Raw genomic sequence first — 24,224 nt, forward strand, 5'->3', positions numbered from 1 at the left:
AGTATCGGTGCCGAGGGAGATTCCAAAACAATTTCCCTCGGTGCTGAGGTGGGCTTCGGCGCCGAAGGGGAAGAGTCTGAGCCGGCAACCCTCATCGGCTCCAAAATCAGTGGAGCCGATGAAGGTGACCCGCCTCGAAGCCCCAGCCATCGGCTCCAAACCAGAGGAGTCGAGACTGGAGGCATCGAGGCAGACCGTTCGCCTCGGCTCCGAAGTCCGTGGAGCAGATGGAGAAGCCTGCCTAGATTTCTTACTGGTCGGTTCCGACGGACTGGTCGGAGCCGACGATTTCTTTTTCTTGGCTGGAGAGGAAGAGGAAGATAAGGCCTCCTCGAAGGAGGGTTTAATCAGCCCTTTCAAGATCAATTTATTCTTCCTCTCTTGGAGGACCCTAGAGGAAAAAGCGTGACACACGCTGCAAGACTCCTGTAGGTGTTTGGCGCCTAAACAGTACACACATAAGGAGTGATCATCGGTGATGGACATTTTATAGTTGCATCTCGTGCACTTTTTAAATCCTGAGGGTCTATGCTCTTTGGACATAATGCCTGAAAACTACTCACTATATTAGTAGAAAAAAACACAATGTATGTCACTTAGTAAAGATTTAACAACAATAAACCTTTTTTTTTTTTTTTTTAAACGAAAGGCCACAAATTAACAAGTACAACCACAAAAAACGCCAAAAGGAGGGCCAAGAACCCTCTAACTTAAACAGGTACTTGACCTCTCTAAAATAAGAAGACTCACTAAAGAATATGGGAAGGCCCCTCTAACTTAAACGGAAACCTTTCCCTGTTCAATCACACAAATTTTACCACAAAAATTATTCAAAAACACACTGATACACAATGATAGCTGTTAAAACAGCTTTTGGGTAAAGAATAAAGAATTTCCTGGCAGAAAAACTTTAAGAAAAACAGCACTTAGCTCAGCCAAGTTCGAGACCACGTCCTAGCTTGTAAGCAGCAAACGAGATCTGGGGGATTAGCGGTGGTGCATCCTGGGATAGAGAATAGCTCAGCCAATAAGAGGCTTCGCTCTATAGCATAGTGTGCCGAGTCGGAGCCGAGGATCGGCTCCGAGCCCATCAGTACAGAATGTAGGCAAGATAGGATCACATAACATCTGGCAGTTTAAGGCCCTGATTGCAAAGGTTGCAGACATATAAACCTTCTTTCCCCATCTATCCAGCACCCTGGAATCTCTATCAGAGGGGTTAGGATTTCTGGCTTGGGACTTGGACCTTGGGACCCTGAGAAATAGTCTCAGGATCAGCAGCAGGATTTTTGAATAGAAATTTGTGGCAGTCAGGAACCCTGTAATATATGTCTGGCTTACTAGGAGCCGGAGGCAGAGAATCAGGAGCCATTCTTGATTCTGAAAACACATCATCAACAATGTCTAATACAGGAGGAATTTCCAAAGGCCTATGCTGAGGAAGAAGAAGGAAATCCCTAAGCCGAAATCCCTAAGCCTCTTTTTTGATTCAGAGAAGTCCTGACTCTCCCAGTGAAAATGTTCCCTTAAAGTATGCAAAATCTCTCCAAAAGAGTAATCCTCAGGAGGAGATGCAGATGGGATGGATTCCTCTGCATCAGAATCCTCATAGGGTGGAATAGAAAATTCCCGATCAGAAGAGGAATCAGAAGAAATAGAAACCTGATCAGTGCCTTGCCTAGGCCTCTTAGCAGGGGGGGGGGGGGGGCCTGATCAAGGTAATTAAATCCTCAGCCATTTTGATCCTCTGTTTTTTAGGCATAGGGGCCTGAGCACGTGGCTCATGCATCAGTGTTTTAGACATAGAAGATGTTTTTGACCTTGTTTTTGTTGCTGGCGTCGGTTTAATATAAAAATGTTGAGGCCTGAAAACACCCACAGAAGCTGGTGCCTGCTCAGCGGCTCCGGACCCATCCAAGGGAGAGACATCCGTGGGTTCAATACTCTGAGAATCCCGCGGCATACCGGATTCTGAATGGGTCTCAGTAGAGGCCTGTGACTCAAAAGTAGCGGGTATCAGGGGCTGCGAAAGCGTCTCACAGAGTACCGGCGAACTGGCAACTGACTTAGGAGAAGCTTCGTCATCTGTTTTGGACCTCGACGGTCTGTCTCTGTCTTTTTCTTTGTGTTTTTTGTGAACTCCTGTAGTCGGATTGCTAACTGACGACATTTCAGGATAATTAAATCTTGTACCAAAATATTTAGAAGCAAAAATATACTGACACTTAATAGTGCGTTGGTTAAATCTAGCACAAAACCGACAGCAAGGCACTTTGTGATCTGGGCCTAGGCAAGGAATACAGTACAAATGAAAATCCTTATGAGGTATTTGCTTCCCACAAGTAATGCAATTATTAACTTTTACTGACATCAGTAAGGAGCAAGAAAAAGTTTCCCCAACAGAGTACTCAGCTTTAGTTTGAAGACTTCGGTTCTGAAACTCGAATATGAAAACTTCAGGAGTCAGCCGACCGGCACTTGCGAACTGCTTCTGCTTCAGGCACCGCGTGGCAAGAAAGACTGGATAAAATGGCATCGGCTGCATGTTTTATACCCCTAACGACCTCACGTCATGGAAGAAGAGACCGCAACCAACGCAGGACCCAAGACTTTGTTATTCAGGTCGACTGAGGGCAACCTGCCAGCAGATTACCCAAATGCAATGACTGCAACAGTGAAACACGAAGAACATCTGGTAGAATGAGCCTTTATTCTGGAAGGTAAGGATAGTTTATTCTGTTGGTAGATAAAGGTTATGACGTTTCTAAGCCAAGAGGATAAAGTCACTTTGGAAACAGGTTTACTCAATCTGGGTCCTGCAAAGGCCACAAACAATTGGTCTGTTTTCCTGAAAGATTTAGTCCTGTCCAAATAACAATGAAGCTGCCGTTGCACATCAAGGGTGTGCAAAAGGTCCTCCCCTCTATTAGAATGCCTTGGGAAGAAAACCGGCAGGTCAGGAGATCGGTTAATGGAAAAGCCAGAAATTACCTTGGGCAAGAAAGAAGGGTCAGTACGAAGGGACACCCTATCCGTGTGGAAGATCAAGTAAGGACTCTTGACACTCAAGGCCTACAGCTCAGATACTCTTCTCACTGAGGTGAGTGCTACTACAAGTATGGTTTTCCATGACAAAAATTTCAAATCACATGAATCAAAGGGCTTGAAGGAAGAGCCTGAGAGAGACTGAAGCAGCAGAGTCAAGTCCAGGGTTCTAAGGGAGCCTTGACTGGTTTAACATGTAATACTCCCTTCAAAAAGGTCTTGCATAGGCAGTGTGACATAACTGAAGAATTATCAAGACCATTATGAAAATTGGTGATAGCTGCTAAATGTGCAGTGATCACTGAAGCTGAGGCTCCTGCATGTAGAAGAGTAGTCAGGTATTGTAAAATATTTTGAATAGGCATAGAGAAAGGGTCTAAGTTCTGGTCTTTGGCCCAAATAAAGAACCTAGTCCATTTACTAGAAAAAACCTTTCTAGTGGAAGGTTTGTGTGAGGCCAGAAGAATTTCACGAACAGGAGAAGGGATGTCAGGCAGCCTGGCAATCATTGGAAGTGGAGGAACCAAGCTTTGAGCTTGAGACTGCAGGTATGGATGAATCAATCCAAGGATGGGATAACAGGTCCTGGGAATGATCCAGGATCCACGGGCTGTGAATCAGATGAGGCCATAGAAACGGGAACCAGACTTGACATGGCCAGTAGGGAGCAATGAGGATCACTTTGCTTTTCAAACTCTGAGCTTTCTGGAGAAATTTTGGAATGAGGGGAAACGGGGGAAAGGCATACAGAAGACCCGGGGGCCAATTGTGCATTAGAGTGTCCCTCGGTGGTTCCCCTTGAGGGGGGATCAAGGCAAAATAGCTCCTGGATTTGTAGTTCAGGGGGGAAGTGAACAGGTTGCAGCAAGGCTTGCCCCAATGTTGGAAGATCCGATCTGCTATTACAGGCTTGAGGGACCACTCATGAGGCATCAAGGATGTTCCTGCTCAGATTGTCCGCAATAAGGCTGGAACTCCCGGGAATGTACATTGCTATAAGAAAGCGAATGGCAGCTATCGCCCAGTGCTAAATCCTCATGGCTTCCCGACACAGGAGGTAAGATCTGGTTCTGCCTTGCTTGTTGATATACCAGACGACTGACATGTTGTCTGACTGAATTGCAATGGTCCCAGAGGTAGGGATGCATGGAATGCTTGCAACACTAAGAGAACTGCCCTCAGTTCCAGGACATTTATGTGCAAGTTGGCCTTGATGGGGGTCCAAGTGCCTTGGACAGTCTTTCCCTGAAAATGCCCCCACCCCACCCTAACAGTGAATCATCCGTGGTCACAGTGGCCGTGGATTGGGGAAGACAGAACGGTCGACACCAAAGATTCTTTTGTGGCTCCATCCACCATAGCATTTCTTCCTTGCAACGGTTTGTAAGGCTATCATGTGGTTGAGTGGGTGGGTTAACAATGACCATTGTGCAGAAAGGAGCCAATGCAGGATTCTCATGTGCAGTCTTGCCAGTTGTACTAAAGTAATGGCAACTGCCATGGAGCCCAAGAGTTGCAGTACAAGACATGCTGGTACAAACGTGAGAGGAAGAAGGTCTTGAATTTGGAGTATTATTTTCAAAAGTCTGTGAGGGGGAAGAGAAGCTTGACAGGATATTGTGTCGAAGACCACTCCAATAAATTCCAGTGTCTTCGTTGGGGACATCTGAAATTTGTCTTTGTTGATTGTAATCCCCAAGCGAGTGAGACCTTGAGTGTAAAAGAGGCTGCGGAGTAGGAAATTCCTGGTCGGAGCAGTAAGGAGCCACTCATCTAGACAGAGAAACACCTGGAGTCCTTGTAGTCGAAGATGGGCTACCACAACTGCCATACATTTGGTGAACACTCAGGGGGGGGCCTGTCAAGAGACCGAATTGCAGTGCCCTGAACTGGTAGTGACGGGCTACCAGCCGGAAGCGGAGAAACCTCCGGGAGCGGTGATCCATCTTTATGTGGTAGTACACTTCCTGTAGGTCTATAGAGCACATCCAATTGTCCCTCCTTAGGAAGGGAAGAATGGACTGTACTGTGACCATCTGGAATTTTTGTGGTTTGATAAATTCGCTCAGTAGGCTGAGATCCAGGATTGGTCTCCTGTCCCGTCTTTTTTTGGCACTAAAAAGAACCTCGAGTAAAACCCAGATCCTGTCTGATCTGGTGGGACTGGTTGGATGACTCTTTTTCTTAGCAGTTTTTCTATTTCTAAAGTTGCTAATTCCCTCTGAGTGGGTGGTACATCGGGGATTCGTTTGATGGGTCTGGGAGTCAAGTCAAATGGTATTTGGTAGCCTCTGGATATTATTCTCTGTACCCAAACATTGGTAGTAATAAGATACCAGGCTGGTAGATGCAGAAAAAATGACCTCTGACTGCTTCCAGAGGAAAGCAATCGGGCCGCTGCTCAGGAGCACTGGTAGGGTTTGCCAGAGAAAGAATATCTGGCTCCCTGGTTATGCGGACCCCCTCTACCCGAAAGGGGCGTCTTCCATATGAGTTGCCCCCTCTGCCCCGGGGGGATTGTTCACCACGAGTGTCACGAAAGGATCCTTGGGATTTCTTGAGCCAGATTTTTCCTCCCTTCTGGTTCCTGGAGTAGGACCTTTGGGGGTTGGAAAAGCATATTCCCACAGCAGACAAGGTCTTTCAGTCTTTCTCACTATGTGCAAGTGTGTCTCATACCTTGGATCCAAAAAGTGCAGCTTCATCGACAGTTGCATTGACAAAGGAAGATTTAAAGGGGTCTGCGAAGTCGCACAATCGCATCCAAGCATTACGTCTCATAACACCAGATGCGGCAGCTCGAGCTTCCTCCTTGGTGGTGTGAGATATCAAACGCATCGAGGAGTTCAAGATGGATTCAAGGGCAGCTAGCTGCGAGGCGACAGTGTCACGCACCTCATCAGGCAGTACCCCCACCAAAGAGGAAGACATTTCAGAAATTAGGTCTCGAGTCGAGTAAAGTGTGCCAGATAATTCAGTGACCGAATGGCGAAGGTTGCTGACCCATAAGTCCGCTTCCCTAATCTGCCCATGGTCCAGGACTCTCTGATTGGAGGATGAACAGTGGAACTATCTTCTTGCCAGTTCACTCTTGGTGGCCGCCGTCACGACCATAGAATCAACTGTCAGCTGCTTGGACCAATGGGGCTGGTCTTCAGGTGTACATAAAATTTTGTCCGGCCTCCGGAGTACAGGTTCTACATTGTCCGGGGCCTTCCAGGCATGCTGCACAATTAGTTTAACAAGATCACCTGCTGGTGGGGTCACCCAGGAAGTAGATGGCCGGGCACAGAAGACCTGCAGAAACACCGATTCCTCAGAAGGAGGGTTAGAAAACTTCCATTCCCCCCGCTGTTTGAGGATTTCGAAAATGTCTCCGAATGAGACGTTGTCTGGGGGAGAAACTGGGGACCCTTCTCCCTCATTACAATAAGTGTCTTCTGCGATAGATTCCTCCGGGGAGTCAAGGTGCTTCCTCTTGCACCGTTTCTTCCGGGGGGGGGGGGGCTCTCCAGTAGGATCTTCTGAGGACGACTCCGGAGAAGGGGTTCCCTTCATAGGGGGTTCTTGTGACTCCTGTGCCAGGGGACCCGACATAGTGGATTGGGAGAGGAACATGCTAGGGGAGGTTTCTGATACTGGTGTCCTAGGTGCTGGCTGTGAGCCTTCGGAATGAAGGACCCTTTCCATCACCTGTACAGCAGGCCCACTCGAGCCCACCTCCAGTTGAGGGGTTCAGAGAGAACTGGAAGCTGTTGGAGCCATGGACATAGACGGTGCCAGCGAGAAAATAGGCACCGGATTATGTACCAAGGTACGGACAGTCCAAGCACTGCTCCGAGAAGGCATCGGCTCCATCGTAGCCAATGCAGCAAGGGTGGTCGGTGCTGACAGGGGAGACACTGCTGTCAGAGCCGAGACAGTATGTACCAAAGTGACATCGGTACCAGGAACAGGGTGGATGCTGGAGGAGGATAAGCAGGGGAAGATGAGGTAAAAGATTCTGAGCCAGGAGGGATGGAAGGTCAGAAGGTCTAGCTGGAATGGGCAATCCCCTAGCTGCCAGAAGCTGGTCCACAACCTGCACTAGGTCTAGTTCAGAAAAACTCCTAGTGGATCTAAAGGAAGCTGCTGAAGGGGAATCAGGTCTTTCTAGAAAAGGACTAAACCTCAGCCCCAAGAAAGGGTCGTAAGTTGGAGAATATCTTGTCCTTTCCAGGTATTCGAATTTTGGAGCAGATGGAGCCAAAGAAACTGTTGACACCGTGGCCGGGGATGGTGCCAAGGCATGTGCAGTCATTGGAGCCCGTGGAGCCGAAGAAGCTGTCGGCACCGTGAATGGGGATGGTGCAGAGGCATGTACAGTCATCGGAAACCATGGAGCTGAGGAAACTGTCGGCACCATGAACAGGGATGGTGCCAAGGCATGTACAGTCATCAGAGCCAATGTGGGAACCAAGGACAGCACCGAAGTCAGTGATGCCGTGGTTGGAACCGAAATAGGAGTGAATACCATGGTCTGCACCGAGGGAGAGGACACACATCCTGGTGCCGAGGAGGTCTGCGCCGAGGGCGCAAGCAAAGCACAGAGCTGACTCGGTTCCATAACTGACGGAGATGCAGGAACTGAGTTACTCCATTTTTCGTTATATATTTTGGTCTTGGAAGGGGGTGAGACCTCCGACCCAGATAGAGCCTCCGAGAAAGGTGTCTTGATTAAACTTTTTAAAATAAGTTTATTCTTATGTTCTGCTAGAGTCCAATTACTAAAACTAGCACAAATGTCACAATCAGCTTTAATATGATCCGAGCCCAAACAGTAGACACAACTGACATGTGTATCTGAGTTAGGCATCTTACAGCCACACCTGTCACACTATTTAAAACCCAACTTAGCTTTGTCTGACATGGTAAGGCAACAATGATATCCTATAGAAAAAATAAGGAAGACAATACCAGTGATATTATGTTAAGAAATACCACTAGTAAAAAGAGAAGGCCTGTCAAAGACAGGAGAGAAGGACAGTAATGAAAAGGGTAAAAAATTAAATTAGCAAGGAAAAGGGGAGGAAATAGGCCTAGGTTATAGGCGACAGTGAGAGAAGGCTAACGACTAAAAATTTAGTAATTTAGAAGAAAAACTGTCATAAAAGCAACAATTTACTACTTAGCTTTGACAGAAATAGCTAACATGTCTGACTATGAATGCGGCAAACGAGATCTGAAGTATCTAGGAAGAGGGGGCATTGTGGGTAGGTTCTTAGCTGAGAGTTTTTGGCTTGCGCGAGCTGGAAAATGGCCATATCGGTTCAGAGGATGGAACCGAGGTCCTATCTGTAATGTATGAACAAAGATTTACAACATCAGATCAGTTCTTATAGATATCTCCTTTATTTACTTAATTTGGAGCATGCCAAAATCATGTAACCAGATCCCTAGCTCATTCAAGCCACCCCTCCAAAAAAGTGTTAGATACAACTGGATAACGTCTTTGGCATTCTAATGGGGTACAAAAACATTTCTGCAAACATTTGCAGACAGAAACGAAGAATCTCTTCAACTTCCCAAGTTTCATTTCTACATGTACCCAGTTCCATAAGCTAACATTTTTCCCACCTCTAATTCACTTTAAGTTTAATGGCCAGTTTATTTTCTTGTATCTTATACTATTCTGAGACTCCGCGGTGGTGCAGCGGTTAGCGTTGTCGCCTCACAGCAAGAGGTTCTCCCATTCGATTCTTGGCTGGAGCATCTTCTGTGTGGAGTCTGCATATCCTCCCCATGGTCTAGTGACGTTAAAGACATGCAGGTAGATGCAAGTGTGAATGGACGTGCCTTCGTTGAAGGTTGGGCGTCGGGATGGCAACTCGACACCGTAAAATCCACTGCCAATCATGAGCAGACTGGAGTTCCGCTGTGGTGGCCCCTAACCGGGAAAAGCCAAAAGACTTTTTTTATACTGTTCTGAGACTAACCCCTTATTCTTTAACTCTGAATCTTGACTCATCTTTAAGTGTTTATACCACAATGACATTTCTGTTAAGGTGCTAAATTTCTTTCTTTACACCTGTGTGAGCACTCTACACACAATGCAGTCTTTCATTTCAACTTTTAGTTTGCCTTTTTTCTAAAGTCACAAAGGTTTGGGCCCCCTCCAATTGCTCCTAAGGTCCTCCCTTGTTTATCAACCCACGCAACCAAACTCAGCCAGAAGCAGTTATCTAGATCTAATCACTGTACATTTGTTTCTTTCTTCCAAGGTTCTATTCATCTTGCTTGATTATTCTGGCTTTGCCATACAATGAAGAATTAATTAGGAAGCTCTCCAATATGGCCTCATGTCAGGGGCTTCTACACCCCTACCCCTTTAAAAGTTGCAGTTTCTTTCAGGAAACCCTAGGTTTGCCTTGTCTACATAAAAATTCCTTTGGGGATTATCAAGGTTCTTTAAAGAACTCATACCCTGGATGTAGCGGCACTGCCCAGAAATGGTATAATGTTGCACTTGATATGAACATCTAAACGGCTTATAGCATTTGGTCTACAACTATAACCAAAACTTTCCCTTTCTTCAGCCAGCTCAAACAACTGGGCTTCAACATAGCTTACATTACCTTAACTCTTTCCATCAAACTTTGGGCCAGTAATATAATGAAGTACTTTTATACAATGGTTCTACTAAACATTGGGATATTTGGCATTCAGATTCAGGGAGGGTTGGCAATTAATCAATATTACTTTTCAAAGTTTAAGCTATATCTTGAAATTTTCCCGAATTGTCTAACGTGATATACTTTTTCCTCCAAACTTCAGGCTAGTAATATACCCAAGTATTTATATACTATAATGCTGCTTATGCTATAGTGCTATCAGACACTCAGATATTATTATTTCACCCTCAGGGAGGGCTGGCAATTAATCATTTAAATTTTCCAGAATTATCTAACATGTCATACAAAACTTCTCAATCTCTGGATCTGATAACTATACTAAAAGTCATCCTCATATAATGCCAGTTTCACATCCTCAACTTCTAACCTAAATTCCTGAATTTCAAATTGTTTTAGCATTAAGGCCAAAGGTTATAAGCAAAAGCAAATAAAAAGGAGGAAAGTGGGCAGCCCTGTCTTGTGTCCATCTTTACAATAAAAGTTGGGGCTAGTTTCGCTTTTATTTTAACACAAGAATAACCTTATCATAAACATTTTTAACTGAATAAATTCTTCAGGATATAACCACATATGTAATTCTTTAAATAAATAATACCACCTCAGTATATCAAAGGCTTTTTTCGGCATTCTGACTGACAAGCCAAAATGGCTCTAACCATCTGTGTGCTTCTTGTATAATCACTAATGTTTTTTTGGCTCCTTTTCACAAAGCCACATTGATCTTTTTGTACCGGTTTCAGAAATTGTACTGCCAGCCTTGATGGCAAAATCACAATAATAATCTTATAATCTTGGTTAACAAGAGAGATAGGCCTGTGTGAACCTACTACACAGGAACCATCCCCAGCTTTCAAAATAGAAGATATTACCACATTTGCATTAAGATGGGACCAAATGGGAAAGCAACACTTTACTAATAACTTTTCAGCACACTTTCCCCACCCAATCAGTACATGTCTAAGGGATCTCATTCAGCCTATACGATTTCCCACCTGACATACCATTAACCTACAGCTCCAACACATCAAGGGTTATAAAACCTTATTATCATTCCTATTGGGTTAGGATCAGTCAGAGGATTTTCACATCTTTCAAAAAAAAATCATCAAAGGTACTTCCCCTTCAGTGGCTCTTCTACTTCCTCCACAGAGTCTTTAAAACATTTCAATAAAGTGTTGCAAATTATTATCTAGATCTCCTTCCACCCTTCCTGCCGCTGGGTCTACTACCAAATGAACCCATACTTCCTTTTTGCCTTACCTTAACCTTATGACTAATTTTTTTGAGCCTTTGGAGAGTTGCTGGAACAATTCTCCTGTATTAATTCCAGTCTAAACTGTTGTCCACGTTCCAATATCATATCCACTTCCTGATGTACTCCCATAATGTCCTCTATTAACCCCATTCTGTCAAAGCTATTTTATCATATTCACACCTTTGTTTTGCATAATCCTGGAAATCTGTCATCCATTCTACCTTCCTTTTCTCCCAATTTGACAATGGTTCTCATCACTAGCCTGTTTCCCCATATCTCAACCCTTCCATTCCACTACATCTCAAAGTTAGTTGCTTTACAACAGCTTAAAGAAAATCTTCAGTGTTTTAAGTCCTTTCAACCAATCACCTTCATCCTAAGTATCAGGTGAGCATGATCCAATAATAATACAAATAATGTCTCCAGGATCTCAATCATATATTTATCTTCTCTTGAAATATAAATTCTATCTACTTGTGAGCATCTTTTAAATACTTTTTGAGTAATAAGTGAATGACATTGGTGCACCTTTTTCCCTAACACAAATGTCTTTCTTGTCAAGTATACCTAACACACCAAAACATCATCCTGCACTGGTATCCTATAACCACATGGGCCTCCCTGCATATCTGTCAAATTTGTAGAGAGACCGAAATCACCTAATCATAAAAATGTTCTTGATAGCTTATGATTTCCTTACATAAGACCTTAAACTCTAGTAAGGATGACTCTGAGAGCCGATAATACACTCACCAAAGTAAATATCGTTGTCTCTCATAATATTTACTCTACAACCATCCCTCATCATCCACCAGTTGACATAATACTCTGATTTAATGCTGTACTTAATAAAACTACTTCCTTACATGCCTCAGCTATAAATGTCTTGTACTCAAATTTTACTAGCTTAGCATGTCCTTTACTTAACATGTGCATCGCTTGAAGGAACAGTACTTGAGGGAGTGCCTTTCTTACACACACATCACCTCCTCTCTTTTTATCAGGTTGTTTAACCCATTTACATTTCATGAGAATGCAACATTCCTTTAATTTAACATGATCTCACTCCCTTACTTTCAACCAGAACTCCAGTGATTACATAATTGTACATTATGGTCACCCCATGCACTTCAGTCTCATCTGCATTTTATATAAATTTCCATGTGTGCTGGCCTTCCCTTCCTCTTTAATATCAACTGAATCTTTAACAACTTTTTCCAACTTGGACACTTTGCAATTTCAAATAACCCAACAACATGTCACAAAAATCTGCATGCAAACATTGAAATCTATTTACATCACAAACATGTTCAATTACATTAATATTTCATACTTTCAAATCCACCTTTTCTAAGGTTATCCAAATCTCACTATGCAGGAAATTTAGGGGGGACAAACCTTCATAGGAAGTGCTCATGGTATATCGTAAAAACATCCAGCAAGTCTTTCTCTTGGATCAGGGTTACATGGGAGTTCTTTATTAGTTTACTATTATGCAGGCTTTACCAGCTATCAACCTATATGATAAATCCAACACAAATAAACAAAAAGTAAGATATTCCACTTCTTTATTCACCTACAATCAAGGTATGTTTAATAGTACCTTACTTAGTTATTAACAGTGGAAACAGTGCCATTACCTCCATCCCCATTTCCACAGTCTAATTTTTTTATTGCAGCTTCTGCTTGAACAATAAAAGTGCAAGGTCTTTCCTGACTGTATTTCTCCCCACTTTTATATCCTGCCTTCTTGATCACATGCCCCGTCTTTCAATATCCACTGGTCATTTTCAGAATCAAGATAAGTTTTCACTCCTGCTGGATTAAAAACAAAGTAGCTTGGAAAAATACCTAATTAACTATAAATATTAACTAACAGTTGTTCAAGGTGAAATTGCTTCAGCAGCATGGGAAAAAAAAGAGGAAAAACTCATAATGCAGAATTTTGTTTCCCCATAGGAAGTCATTATCGGTGCAGTTTCTAAGTGTGCGCCGGCAATGATATAGAAGTTATGTTCTTACCATAACGTTCCATGTTAGTTGTCTTCTTCTCGCCTTCTTTCTTGCTGGATGGGTTCGGAGCCGACCTCGGCTCCGACTCGGCCACTCTAAAAGCTCGAGAGTTGGTTCCACCGGCTCGAGGCTCCCCTTATATCCCACAATGCTAGGCGTGTATTACCTCAGATCTCGTTTGTGAGCTAGGCCCAGCTAATAATAAAACCAGAAATACTGGAAAAAGAGAGTCCACCTCTATAAACAAAGGGGAAGAGGAAAGGTGACCTGAAGCCTGATCCAGGAAAATATGCACAGCAGAGCATATACCTATAGCAAAAGAGGTGGTAGAAAGAGAGGTCACAATCAAACTCCTCTAGGTCTGTCCAGGCCAGGGGGAAGGAGGGTGGGACGAAAGAAGGCGAGAAGAAGACAACTAACATGGAACGTTATGGTAAGAACATAACTTCTATATGTTAAGTTGTCTATCTCGCCTTCATTCTTGCTGGATGGGACCGTCCCTAGCACCTTGTCCCGGTGGCCTAACGGAACAGACTCTTGAGAACAGTGGTACCAAAGTTAGCTCTATGCCTAGAAGCTAAATCCAACTTATAATGTGAAATGAAAGTGTGAGGAGTAGCCCAAGTAGCCGCTGCACAAATGGTGTCAATAGGCAGTCTGTCTTGGAAGGCTATAGAAGTAGCCAAAGCTCTGGTGGAGTGGGCCTTAGGTTTGTTAGGCAGCTTTTGGTGTCTAATTTCATAAACAATGGAAATCAGAGATGTTAGCCATCTAGATAGTGATACCTTGAAAACAGAAAGTCCCTTTCTGCCTTCTGCATAAGAGACAAACAGCTGGTCAGTTTTTCTGAATTGTTTGGTCCTATCCAAATAGTACCTTAACTGACGATGAACATCTAGCCAATGCAATTTTTGTTCAGACCTATTAGAATATTCTGGAAAAAACACAGGGAGGTCAATGCTTTGATTTAGGTTAGACGCAGAGGCTACTTTAGGTAAAAAGGACGGGTTGGTTCGTAAGGATACCCTGTCTTTATGGAACAACAGATATGGTGGTCGACAGCTGAGTGCATGAAGTTCTGAAACTCTTCTAGCTGAAGTAATAGCTACCAGAAAGAGAGTCTTCCATGATAGCAATTTTAATGAACAGGAAGCTGCAGGTTCGAAAGGGGGGGAGAATCAAAGAACTGAGAACTAAATTAAGGTCCCAAGAAGGAGGAGGATTTCTTATAGGAGGTCTGAGTAGAAAAACTCCCTTCAAAAAGGATTTGCAAAGCTTGTGGGACATGATGGCAGACTCTGAAATGCCCACATGAAAGTTAGATATAGCTGCCAATTGAACTTTGAGAGTAGAAGGAGATGAACCTGCATGAAAGAGTTCAGCTAGAAAATCAAGAACCATTTGGATGGGAGCAGTGAAAGGATCTAAGTCCTTCCTTGAGCCCAATAGGCAAAACGTTTCCACTTACTAAGATAAATTTTTCGAGTGGAAGATTTATGTGAAGCTATTAAAATATCTCGAACAGTGTGAGATATTTGAGGAAGCCTAGCTAAGGTAGGAACTGGAGGAACCAAGCAGTGAGGTTCAGAGATGTTAGGGAGCGATGAAACTGACCCGACTGATGGATCAAAAGATCTGGAACTAGGTCCAGATGCCAGGGTTGCTCCAACAGAAATTGATGTAGAAAGGGGAACCAAACCTGTCGAGGCCAGTAAGGAGCAATGAGGATCAATGAGGCCTTCTGAGCGATAGCTTTCTGTATCACTTGAGAGATTAGTGGAAAGGGAGGGAATGCATACAGAAGTCCCCGTGGCCAAACTTGGACTAGAGCGTCTCTGCTGGGCTGGCCTGGTAAGGGGAAGAGGGTGAAATAATCTTTGCACTTGCTGTTTTGGGGAGTAGCAAAAAGGTCGCAGCAAGGCTGACCCCACTTGAGAAAAATTTTTTCCACAACAGAATCTTTCAGAGACCACTCGTGAGGCATGAGGATAGCTCTGCTCAACTTGTCCGCGATTTGACTGGACTTCCCGGGGATGTGCGTTGCTATCAGAAACCGCTGAGAAGAAATCGCCCATTGCCACAGTCTGAGTGCTTCTCGACATAGGGGATAGGACCTGGTTCCGCCTTGTTTGTTGATATACCACACTACAGACATATTGTCCGTCTGGATTGCTATCGTTCCCAAGGGGAGAGAGTCTTGAAGGGCTTGCAACGCTAAAAGCACTGCTCTCATCTCTAGAACATTTATATGCAAGTGGCATTCGTCTGGTTGCCATATGCCCTGGACAGTTCTGCCCTGATAATGCCCCCCCCACCCGATCAGGGAGGTGTCCGTTGTCAGAGTAGCAACCGGAGGGGAAGGAACAAAGGGTCTTCCCAGGAAGAGCTGAGGGGAAGACATCCAGCAAAGAAGATGATTCTTGCATGTTTGCGTAATCATAATGGTGTGGGACATCGGAAGTTGCTGGTATGACCATTGTGTGAAGAGCATCCATTGAAGGATTCTCATGTGGAATCTGGCTAATAGAAGTAGAGGGATAGCAGCCGCCATAATCCCCAATACTTTCAGAACTAACCTGGCTTTGACTATGTTGCTGTTGAAGAGAAGGGAGACCAGTTTGCGTATGTCTGTTATTCTCTGATCTGTTAGTCTCGCAGACATGTTGACTGTGTCTAGATTTGCGCCTATGAAGGTAATAGCACGACAAGGCGACAAAACAGACTTTTTGCAATTTATTGATATGCCTAACTTTTGACAAATGCGAAAGGTGTAGTCTCTGGCCATTAGAAGAAGATGCTTGGTAGGAGCTGTGAGGAGCCAGTCGTCCAAATATGGAAACACTTGGAATCCTTGACGTCTCAGGTGAGAAGCTACCACTGCCATGCATTTGGTAAACACCCGGGGGGCAGTGGTGAGTCCAAAGGGCAGGGCTCTGAATTGAAAGTGACTGGTTCCCAGCCTGAAGCGGAGAAATCTTCTGGAGCGTCTGTTCATTTTTATATGATAGTACGCACCCTGAAGGTCTACAGAGCACATCCAGTTTTCCTTTCCCAATAGGGGAAGGATGGACTGTAGCGTGACCATCCGAAATCTTGTTTTCTTGACAGACTTGTTCAAGATACTGAGATCCAAAATTGGTCTCCAGTCCCCTGTTTTCTTTGGAACTAAAAATAACCTGGAGTAGATTCCGGATCCTTGCTGGTCTGCTGGAACTGGCTGAATTGCTCTTTTTGCAAGCAGCTTTGAAATTTCCAAAGCTGCAAGATCCCTTTGAGCGGGTGGAACATCTGGAAGGGATTTTTTGGATTGGTTTGGAACGCGAACGAAGGGAATGGAATAGCCTTCGGAAATGATGGACTGTACCCACTTGTCTTGAGTTAGGGATCGCCAGGCTTCTGGGAACAGTGATAATCTTCCCCCGACTGCCTCCGAAGGTGGGCAGTCGGGCAACACCTCAGGGATGCTGGAAGGGCTTATCGGAAAAAGTTTCTCGATTGCCCTGGTTCTGCGGACCCCCCCTGCCCCTAGGGCGACGTCTACCATTGCTGTTCCCTCCTCTGCCTCTGGAGGGGAACAGACTCTGTGCGTCAGGCAAGGTCCCTTGAGATTGTTTGCGGAACCACATTTTTCCACTTTTCTGGCCTTTGGGGTAAGGCCTAGAAGGAGTAGAAAAACGGACTCCGACGGCAGAAAGAGTTTTGCCATCCGTCTCGCACCTCGTCAAGGTCTCTTTCACTTGAGGACCAAAGAGGGATGATCCATCAAACGGGGAATTAGTGAAAGACGTTTTAAAGGGGTCCGCAAAATTGCATAACCGCATCCAGGCATGCCTACGTAAGGCCACACCTGTCCCTGCGGCTCTGCTCGCTCCATCAGCCGCATATGAGAGGAGGCGCATGGAGGAGTTAGCTATAGAATTTAGGGTAGTCAGCTGAGCGTTCATCTTATCCTGAAAACCTGCAGCTGTAGGATCCTTTAACATCTCACTCACTTCCTTGATCAAGTCTCTTTGAAGACGAGTGAAATGACAGAGGTAGTTCAGCGAACGCATAGCAAAGGTCGCTGATGAAAACATCCGCTTCCCGTACCTGTCCATAGACCTAGATTCCTTGTTAGGAGGATGGACAGGCACTGAAGGATCAGCTAGCTCCTTCTTAGTGGCAGCAGCTACCACCATAGCATCCACTGAAACTCCCTTAGTCAGAAATTGCTTATCTGCTGGTGCTGTGATAAACTTTGAAGGTCTCCTGGGGGTAGGGTCCACAGAGTCAGGAGCCGTCCAAGCCTTTTAGCTACCACCTGCATGAGGGGGTCAAGGGGACACCCAGGAGGTGGAAGGGCGAGAGCCAAACGCCTCAAGATACACAGATTCATCCTCCGAAGGGTTAAGGGATGGCCAATTTCCCCTCTGTTTCAGGATCTCTAGAATGTCTGCAAAGGAGACATCTTCAGAAGGGGAATGGGGGGAACCTCGAATCCTCTAAATCTGTGTCAGAGGTGACAGACTCAGGTGAGTCTATGTGCTTCCTCTTACACTTTCTCTTCCTAGGGGGCTCCCCTGCCAATTCAGGAGAGGCCTCGGAAGAGGATGAGATCCCCACAGGGGATTCTTGAGGAGCTGGCTCTCTGCGGTCCGGGATGAGGGAGTGAGTAGACATAACCTGAGGCACCGAAGAGGGAGGGACGGACGGAGCCGACTGTGGAGTTGAACCAGGTTCCAACACACTCCGCATGACCTCGAATGCGCTTCTGTCAGGCAAAGCCAGAGGTCCCCGCTCCGAAAAGCTGAAAACCTCCCTCGGCACCGACAGCGATGGCTCCGAGGCCGATGTCGGAGCCGAACCCACCAGCACCGAAGCACCGAGAGGGAGAGCGGGGTCGGACAAGGGTCCGATGCCACTCACCCCCTCGGAGCAGACGAGGGAAGTCCGGCGCCGAGATTCTTCCAAGGAAGAAATCGGAGCCGACGACGGAGCCGAAGACAATTGTATCGGCTCCGACGCTACCACAGTCTCGGTTCCGAAACGCCCCGGCTCTGAGCTCAAAGGAGTCGGAGGAGGAACATTTTGAGGAATAGGGTCAAGCTTCGACTGATGAGTCGGGCTCTGAAGCATTTGGGCCAGTGCCTCGGACTTAAGAAGTCGACTCACTACCCTCTGAAGATCATGATCCGAAAGCCCCATGATCTAGAGGAGTGAGATCTATGGCTCCGTTCAGACAGCAAGGGAGATGCTGGAGCCGAATGAACGGAGCCAAGGGACGGTGACCTGGACCTCTTTCTAGATGTCGGCTCCGATGGTCTGATCGGAGCCGACTCAGAAATTTCTAAAGCCTCGGCTCCAGCCGGAGCCGAGGGAACCACAGGAGTAGCAGATTGAGTCTCATCGGCTCCAGCCGGAGCCGATGTCTTAGTAGGCTTCGAAGCCTTAGGCGTCGACTCAGATGCTGGAGTCGAGGACCTATGAGCCTTAGAGGGTTTACCCGAAGTAGTAGTGGGGGGACCCTCAGGCTTAAGCAAGCCTCTTAAAATAAGCTTGTTTTTTTTTCCTGCAGGACTCTAGGGCTGAAGCCATGGCATACAGCACAAGAGTCCTGCAGGTGTAAAGGTCCCAGGCAGTACACACAAGAAGTGTGACCGTCTGTCAGAGACATTTTCTGACAGCACGAGTCACACTTCTTGAAGCCTGAGACCTTCGAATCCTTGGACATAACAAGGAACAAGTGTAACCACACACAAACACAAGCACACCGATTACACTTAAAAAACTAAAAATAGAAATTAAACTAAGAAATTAGTTGTTTAATGTATAAATTCCCTACAGAAAACGCACACACTCCAAGGGAATGGGAGGGCTCGAAGGCCTAAGGGAAGAACTATAAGTTCTTAGGTAAAAATTAAAGATAAACTAGATTAAAGGGATAAAAGACCTTTAAGGTAAGGGGAAACTGTATGGAAAACTAAATTAAAGGGTTTTAACTCAACTTTTTAAACTAGTTCCTACACTAACCTGAAGCCGGTGAAGCAACACGTCTCGATAGCTGTAGCGGCAAACGAGATCTGGGGTAATACACGCCTAGCATTGTGGGATATAAGGGGAGCCTCGAGCCGGTGGAACCAACTCTCGAGCTTTTAGAGTGGCCGAGTCGGAGCCGAGGTCGGCTCCGAACCCATCCAGCAAGAATGAAGGCGAGACAGACAACTTAACATTCACTTGTTTTGGGATATTTCTCCCTTCGAGTGTGACCGTGGAGTTGGTATATACAAGTTCAGGGGGTAAGAGTTTCACCCCACATTGGTGGGTGCAGGGAAGCTTGTACCCCCCATGCAAAAAGCAATTTAAGTAGATTTTATAACCCTTGTTTGTTTCAGGCATTTTTTTTGTCCTTTCAGCTCATCAGCATTTAAGAAGTCCACATTTCACAATAGAATCAACCTAGCATCTCCCAATAACACTTCCTTGTCGTCGACACTAGTCAGAGTCACACCTTTAATATGCTGAAAATTTTATAATAAACTGTCAAGGTCACATGGTATTTCAGGGGCTTACCTGGAAAAAAAGCCAATGTGCTCTTTCAATCACAATCTTTGTTTGTGGCAAGATAGCTCATTTAACAGTTAGTCGCTGTACGAAAGTTCCCATATCTCAACCTTCTACCCTTTCCAGGATCCCTACAAAGCAACATTTTTTTCGTAATGTACCCTGCCCTCAAACCCCATCATTCTCTGTTCAATCTATTCCAAACATACTTGATTGTCCACTGTATGCTGCTGCTCTGAGTCTGTCTGAAGTTCCACAAGTGAATGACAGCAACATAGGATACTGTTCAGGTTCTGCTACCTTCTTTTCTGCTCAGACAACATATATGCCCAAGCTTGCCATCTATCTTGTTGAATTTGTCCACTAGTTGACTAAACTAAGCATCAGGAGTATCCATTTCCCCAGCCTTACCACCAAGTATACATATTCTGTCTGTCTCTACTGTCACCATTATACCTCTGTGCCACATTTCATCATGAGACAACTATTTTGGTTGTTTCTTTCGACTCTTTACTTCCACCTATGTTTGGCATCATTCAGCAATGGCCAAAAAATGATTAGATGCAGTCTGGGTGGCAAAGTTCTGCAGTTCCTGTAGCTTTCCTCTTCGTTGCAATTCTTCCTCTTATGGAGTAATCCTCCATGATGTTTCTACTCATATGCCATTACTAAAAGTTCCCTGGGGCTCAGAATGTTTTACAGCTTCGAATGGTGTAAAACATGTAGTGTAGACTCACAGAAAGTGGCCAGAACTTAAGTGTACCTTGCTTAAAAGGCTGTTATATGCTTCAGTCTGCTTTAATATATGTTAAAAATCAAAGATGTTAAATTCTTTTATCTTTATACAGCCAGACTACCATTTTTAACCAACAGTCTTTAGTAATGCTCCACTAACCTGAATTGAATGTATCCTTGCATGGCCTGGTATTACCTTGTTAAACAGCTGCACTCCCTTCCCTATAGCAGGTTATGTGGGTAAGCTGACAGTTAATCTCAGGCAATTAATTTAGAAGCTACAAAAGGATTCACTTGGTTGCCCTTGGTATAAAAAGGGGGCCAGCAATGTGTGTCTAGTAAGGGCAACTCCTAGCCCAAGTTGATGGCAACTGCTCTCATAAACCATTACAAATTACCTTTAAGCAAGAAAAATTGTAAACAATTCACTTAATCAGTCCATTTCCAGCCAATATTGACTGTAAGCTGGTCTACATGTAAATTCCACAGAATGTCTTTCTGCAAGTAAAAGCCAAATGATGATCTTTCTGTATCCTGTGCAAAGCTTATTTAACTTAAACAATAAAAGCACTGAAATGTGGAAAAAGGTAGATGCCTCTGGAGTAAATGGCCACAAGTCTCTGTTTTGCGTTCTCTGTCTTTACAGTCAACAGTGAAGTGGCTTCTTAAAAGTCCAGCAACATTTTCTTTCAAATTCTGTACATGAAACAATACTAAATACAACAAAAAGTTATGAGAGTTTATACATACAAACAAGCTGATTTCCAAACTAGCAATAAAATTACAAAAAGCTGTGACATGGAATTCAAAAGTCAAAAAGTTTTTGACCTAGGCTTTTATTTCCACAGTGCACAAGATCCCTGTATTTTATTATTATAATAAATATTAAGACAGGCTATTATAACAAGACTATACTCAGAAGGTAAGGTTTCACTGGTCACAGTTAAGGGTTTTTAAACACTGTATATAGACCCAGCTATTTGGCTACTCATTCTGTAGAAAACAGAAAACGTTCATAAACAAAAACACAATACAAAGATAAAAAAGACAGAAAAAAAGGGAATGCTTCAGAGCAATAGTTAGACAAATTAATTAATTGTACTTTTGGTAATAAGTAAAGCAAGTAAACTGTTCCCATACCAAAATCTGCTAGTTTTAGTTCTCCCCTCTCATTAATTAGCAAATTTTGAGGTTTCAAGTCTCTATGTAGCACCTTCCGTCTATGGCAGTAGGCAAGTCCTCGTAAAATTTGGAATAAAAAGATCTAGCAAGGAAAACAAACATATATAAAATAATTTAACACTCTGACAACTTCTGTCAGCTGAATAATAATGGTACTAAGAAACACATACAAAAATATATTTAAAAAGGAAAACCAAAAGAATACAGACACATACAGACTTTAAAACTGACAAGAAAGAAATAATTTTCTAGAACAAAGCATCTATTGCTAATGGTTAGATTTTTTCTTTCCTTGTAACTGAGAGTCCTACTACTGACATTTATCACTTTCTATGTACCTGCAAAAATCTTACATATTAGCTTATTTACTATAGCAAAATATAGTTAGAAGTCCTGTTTATCAACTTACCTTTTTCCTAAGGATTCCATATTTACAAGCATATAACAAATGTGCAGCATCAAATGCATTACATTAGTGGAAAAACAATACATACACAAATACAAACAAGCCAAATATAAACCATCTAAAATGAACTGGAAAGACTTCTACTGCAAGTTTACTACATGTACTGTATCATTAACTATGTAGTATAAAACAGGAAGTGTGACTGTGGTGGGGAAGGCAGGATCACAGCCCAGTGTACAAACTTGGTTACATTACTGATCACAAGACCCAATACAAAATAATTAATTCAATGGATATGAACTAACAGCAATATCACTAGTTGGCATGCCCAAATAAAGTAAAAAGGCTTAAGAGCTTTTCATAAAATCAGATGCTTAATAAGGTTGTAGCAACTGGCAAAAGAAGTAAGGAAACATCATCCACTATGACCAATGGCAACAAAGCACTCCACTATCCTTTTCCTTATGCATACAATATACAACTCCTCAGGCTTCCAAAGTGTCTTCACACTGAACAGTTTAATTTCATCTCTCCCAGTGTGAAAAACAAAACTCAGAAAAGAGAGCCGGTGAATGTGTCTTTTTGGGTACATTTTTGTTACTAACTATTAAGTGCACTGCTTAGATGCCAACAAAGAAGAATAGACAACCTGAAAGAAAACCAAACACAAAAGGTAAGAAGAAAACACTGGCTGAGAAGAAACCTGCAGCTAGTCAATTAAAACAGCTCCAGCTCTGGGGCAAGACATGGCTTCCAGTAATACAGGGAAAACACAAGCCAAATGTGCTCAGAGCTTAAAAAAACACTGAAGGAGTATAGCAACTCAGATAACAAAATCCTAGAAAAAATGGAAGAAGCTTTAAAGAGATATTTAGATGATCTAATAAAACTGCAAAAATCAGAAGTCAAAATAAAGAAAAGGTTGGTTGAGTATAAGACTACTCAAAAAGAGATGTTTCATAAAAATGGTAGAATTAGAGAACAGAGGACATACGGAAATCTGATATTTTCTGCTGTACCAGAGAAACTGGAAGGAACAGACTGTATTAATTTTATGAAAGCACAAATAAGTAACTGGACTGGTATTCCATAATGGTATGCTGCAAATCTGGCTATGAGAAAACAGCCAAGACTTCTAACAGTAAAGATACAATCCTACCAGCAAAAAGAGTTGATTCTGAATAAACTGTGGCAGAAGGGCAAATTATTAGAGGCTGGAGACAGTAGAATGTTCATGGAAATTTGTTACTCACAATACACCAAGCAGAAAAGGAGTAAATGTATTCCCGCAATCAGGGGATGTCAAGAAGTAGGTGTGAGATTCAAGCTGTATCCAACTACCGTTGGAATCTCCCCGGAGGGTCAAAGTCATTTTTTGATACAGAATATGCTAAGGAAGAAGTACAAATGTTCATCCAACAAAAAATGAGTATCAAAGAGAAGGTAATTCTGCTTCTTATTCTTCTGATAATAAAGCTCATACAGAGACTATATGCCAGTGAAACCTTTTCCAATGTTCCAAAGAAAATGCTTGAGAGATAAAAAAGCACAAGAGTTGACTAGAGCACAAGGAGTATGTTGGAAATGAACCCCAGACTGGAGCTGGGAAATGGATATCAACAGGAAGAAAACCAGTAACTCAGAAATTAATGAATAAATGTGGGATTACAAAACATCAGTCACATTTGTGAAAAACGACGGAACAAGAAAACATGGAAATATTGGACTTTGTGACTTTATTAAACTTGTGGGGGATTCCAAAGTAAATGACCTACTTCACGTCATTGATGTTTGGAAGAACTTTAAGAAGAAGGGAAGAAGAAAGAACGAGGTAGCTGTAAAAGTAGTGTTTTTGTTCTTAACAGTATTTTTAGAAAACATGACACATAGTGTATGTAATAAAGTAAAGTGTTTTCAGTTATTTTTGTGTGTAACAGGGATACTAAAGTAAACAGTTTCCAATTTCTACTAAATGAAATTGAGGATACTTTTTCTTACTTTCACATAGGGGAATGACTGGATTAAGGCCCTTGACTTGATCTGATAACAAGCCTTAAACAGGAAACAAACAAACTAAAAGAACATTAAATGTCACAAAGTTTTTCTTTAGCAAATAAATGTTCACAGTGCAACATGAGAATCTTGTAGCTGAAGGCAATTGTGTTTTTGGTTGTCATATTTCTATGGAGACAAGATAAGGGCAAAACAGACTACTTTTTTCCTTCAATGGCCAGATGATAATGTTTTCTAAAAGAATTCAAGTTGTTTTCTATACCTGGGAGAGGAATAAAGATAAGATAAAAACAGTCAGTATAAGGAGAAGCACAAGGTGTACCATGTGTTTTGGCATGGATAAAGTACAGTTGTGTACACTTAC

At 43.4% G+C, this 24,224-nt stretch overlaps 1 protein-coding gene across 1 annotated transcript in view; it reads right to left on the reverse strand.

Annotated features, from left to right (window-relative positions):
* Positions 1 to 24,224, reverse strand: part of CDK17 (cyclin dependent kinase 17) — a 1,919,677-nt gene that overhangs the window by 382,111 nt on the left and 1,513,342 nt on the right. The window contains exon 11 of the mRNA XM_044087623.1: positions 21,400 to 21,523. Within this exon, the coding sequence (XP_043943558.1) occupies positions 21,400 to 21,523 (124 nt within the window). The remainder of the gene's footprint in view (positions 1 to 21,399; positions 21,524 to 24,224) is intronic.

The sequence above is a fragment of the Protopterus annectens genome, chromosome 11.part0, assembly GCF_019279795.1.
Source record: "Protopterus annectens isolate FY-2018-M chromosome 11.part0, PAN1.0, whole genome shotgun sequence".
Lineage (NCBI taxonomy): Eukaryota > Metazoa > Chordata > Ceratodontiformes > Protopteridae > Protopterus > Protopterus annectens.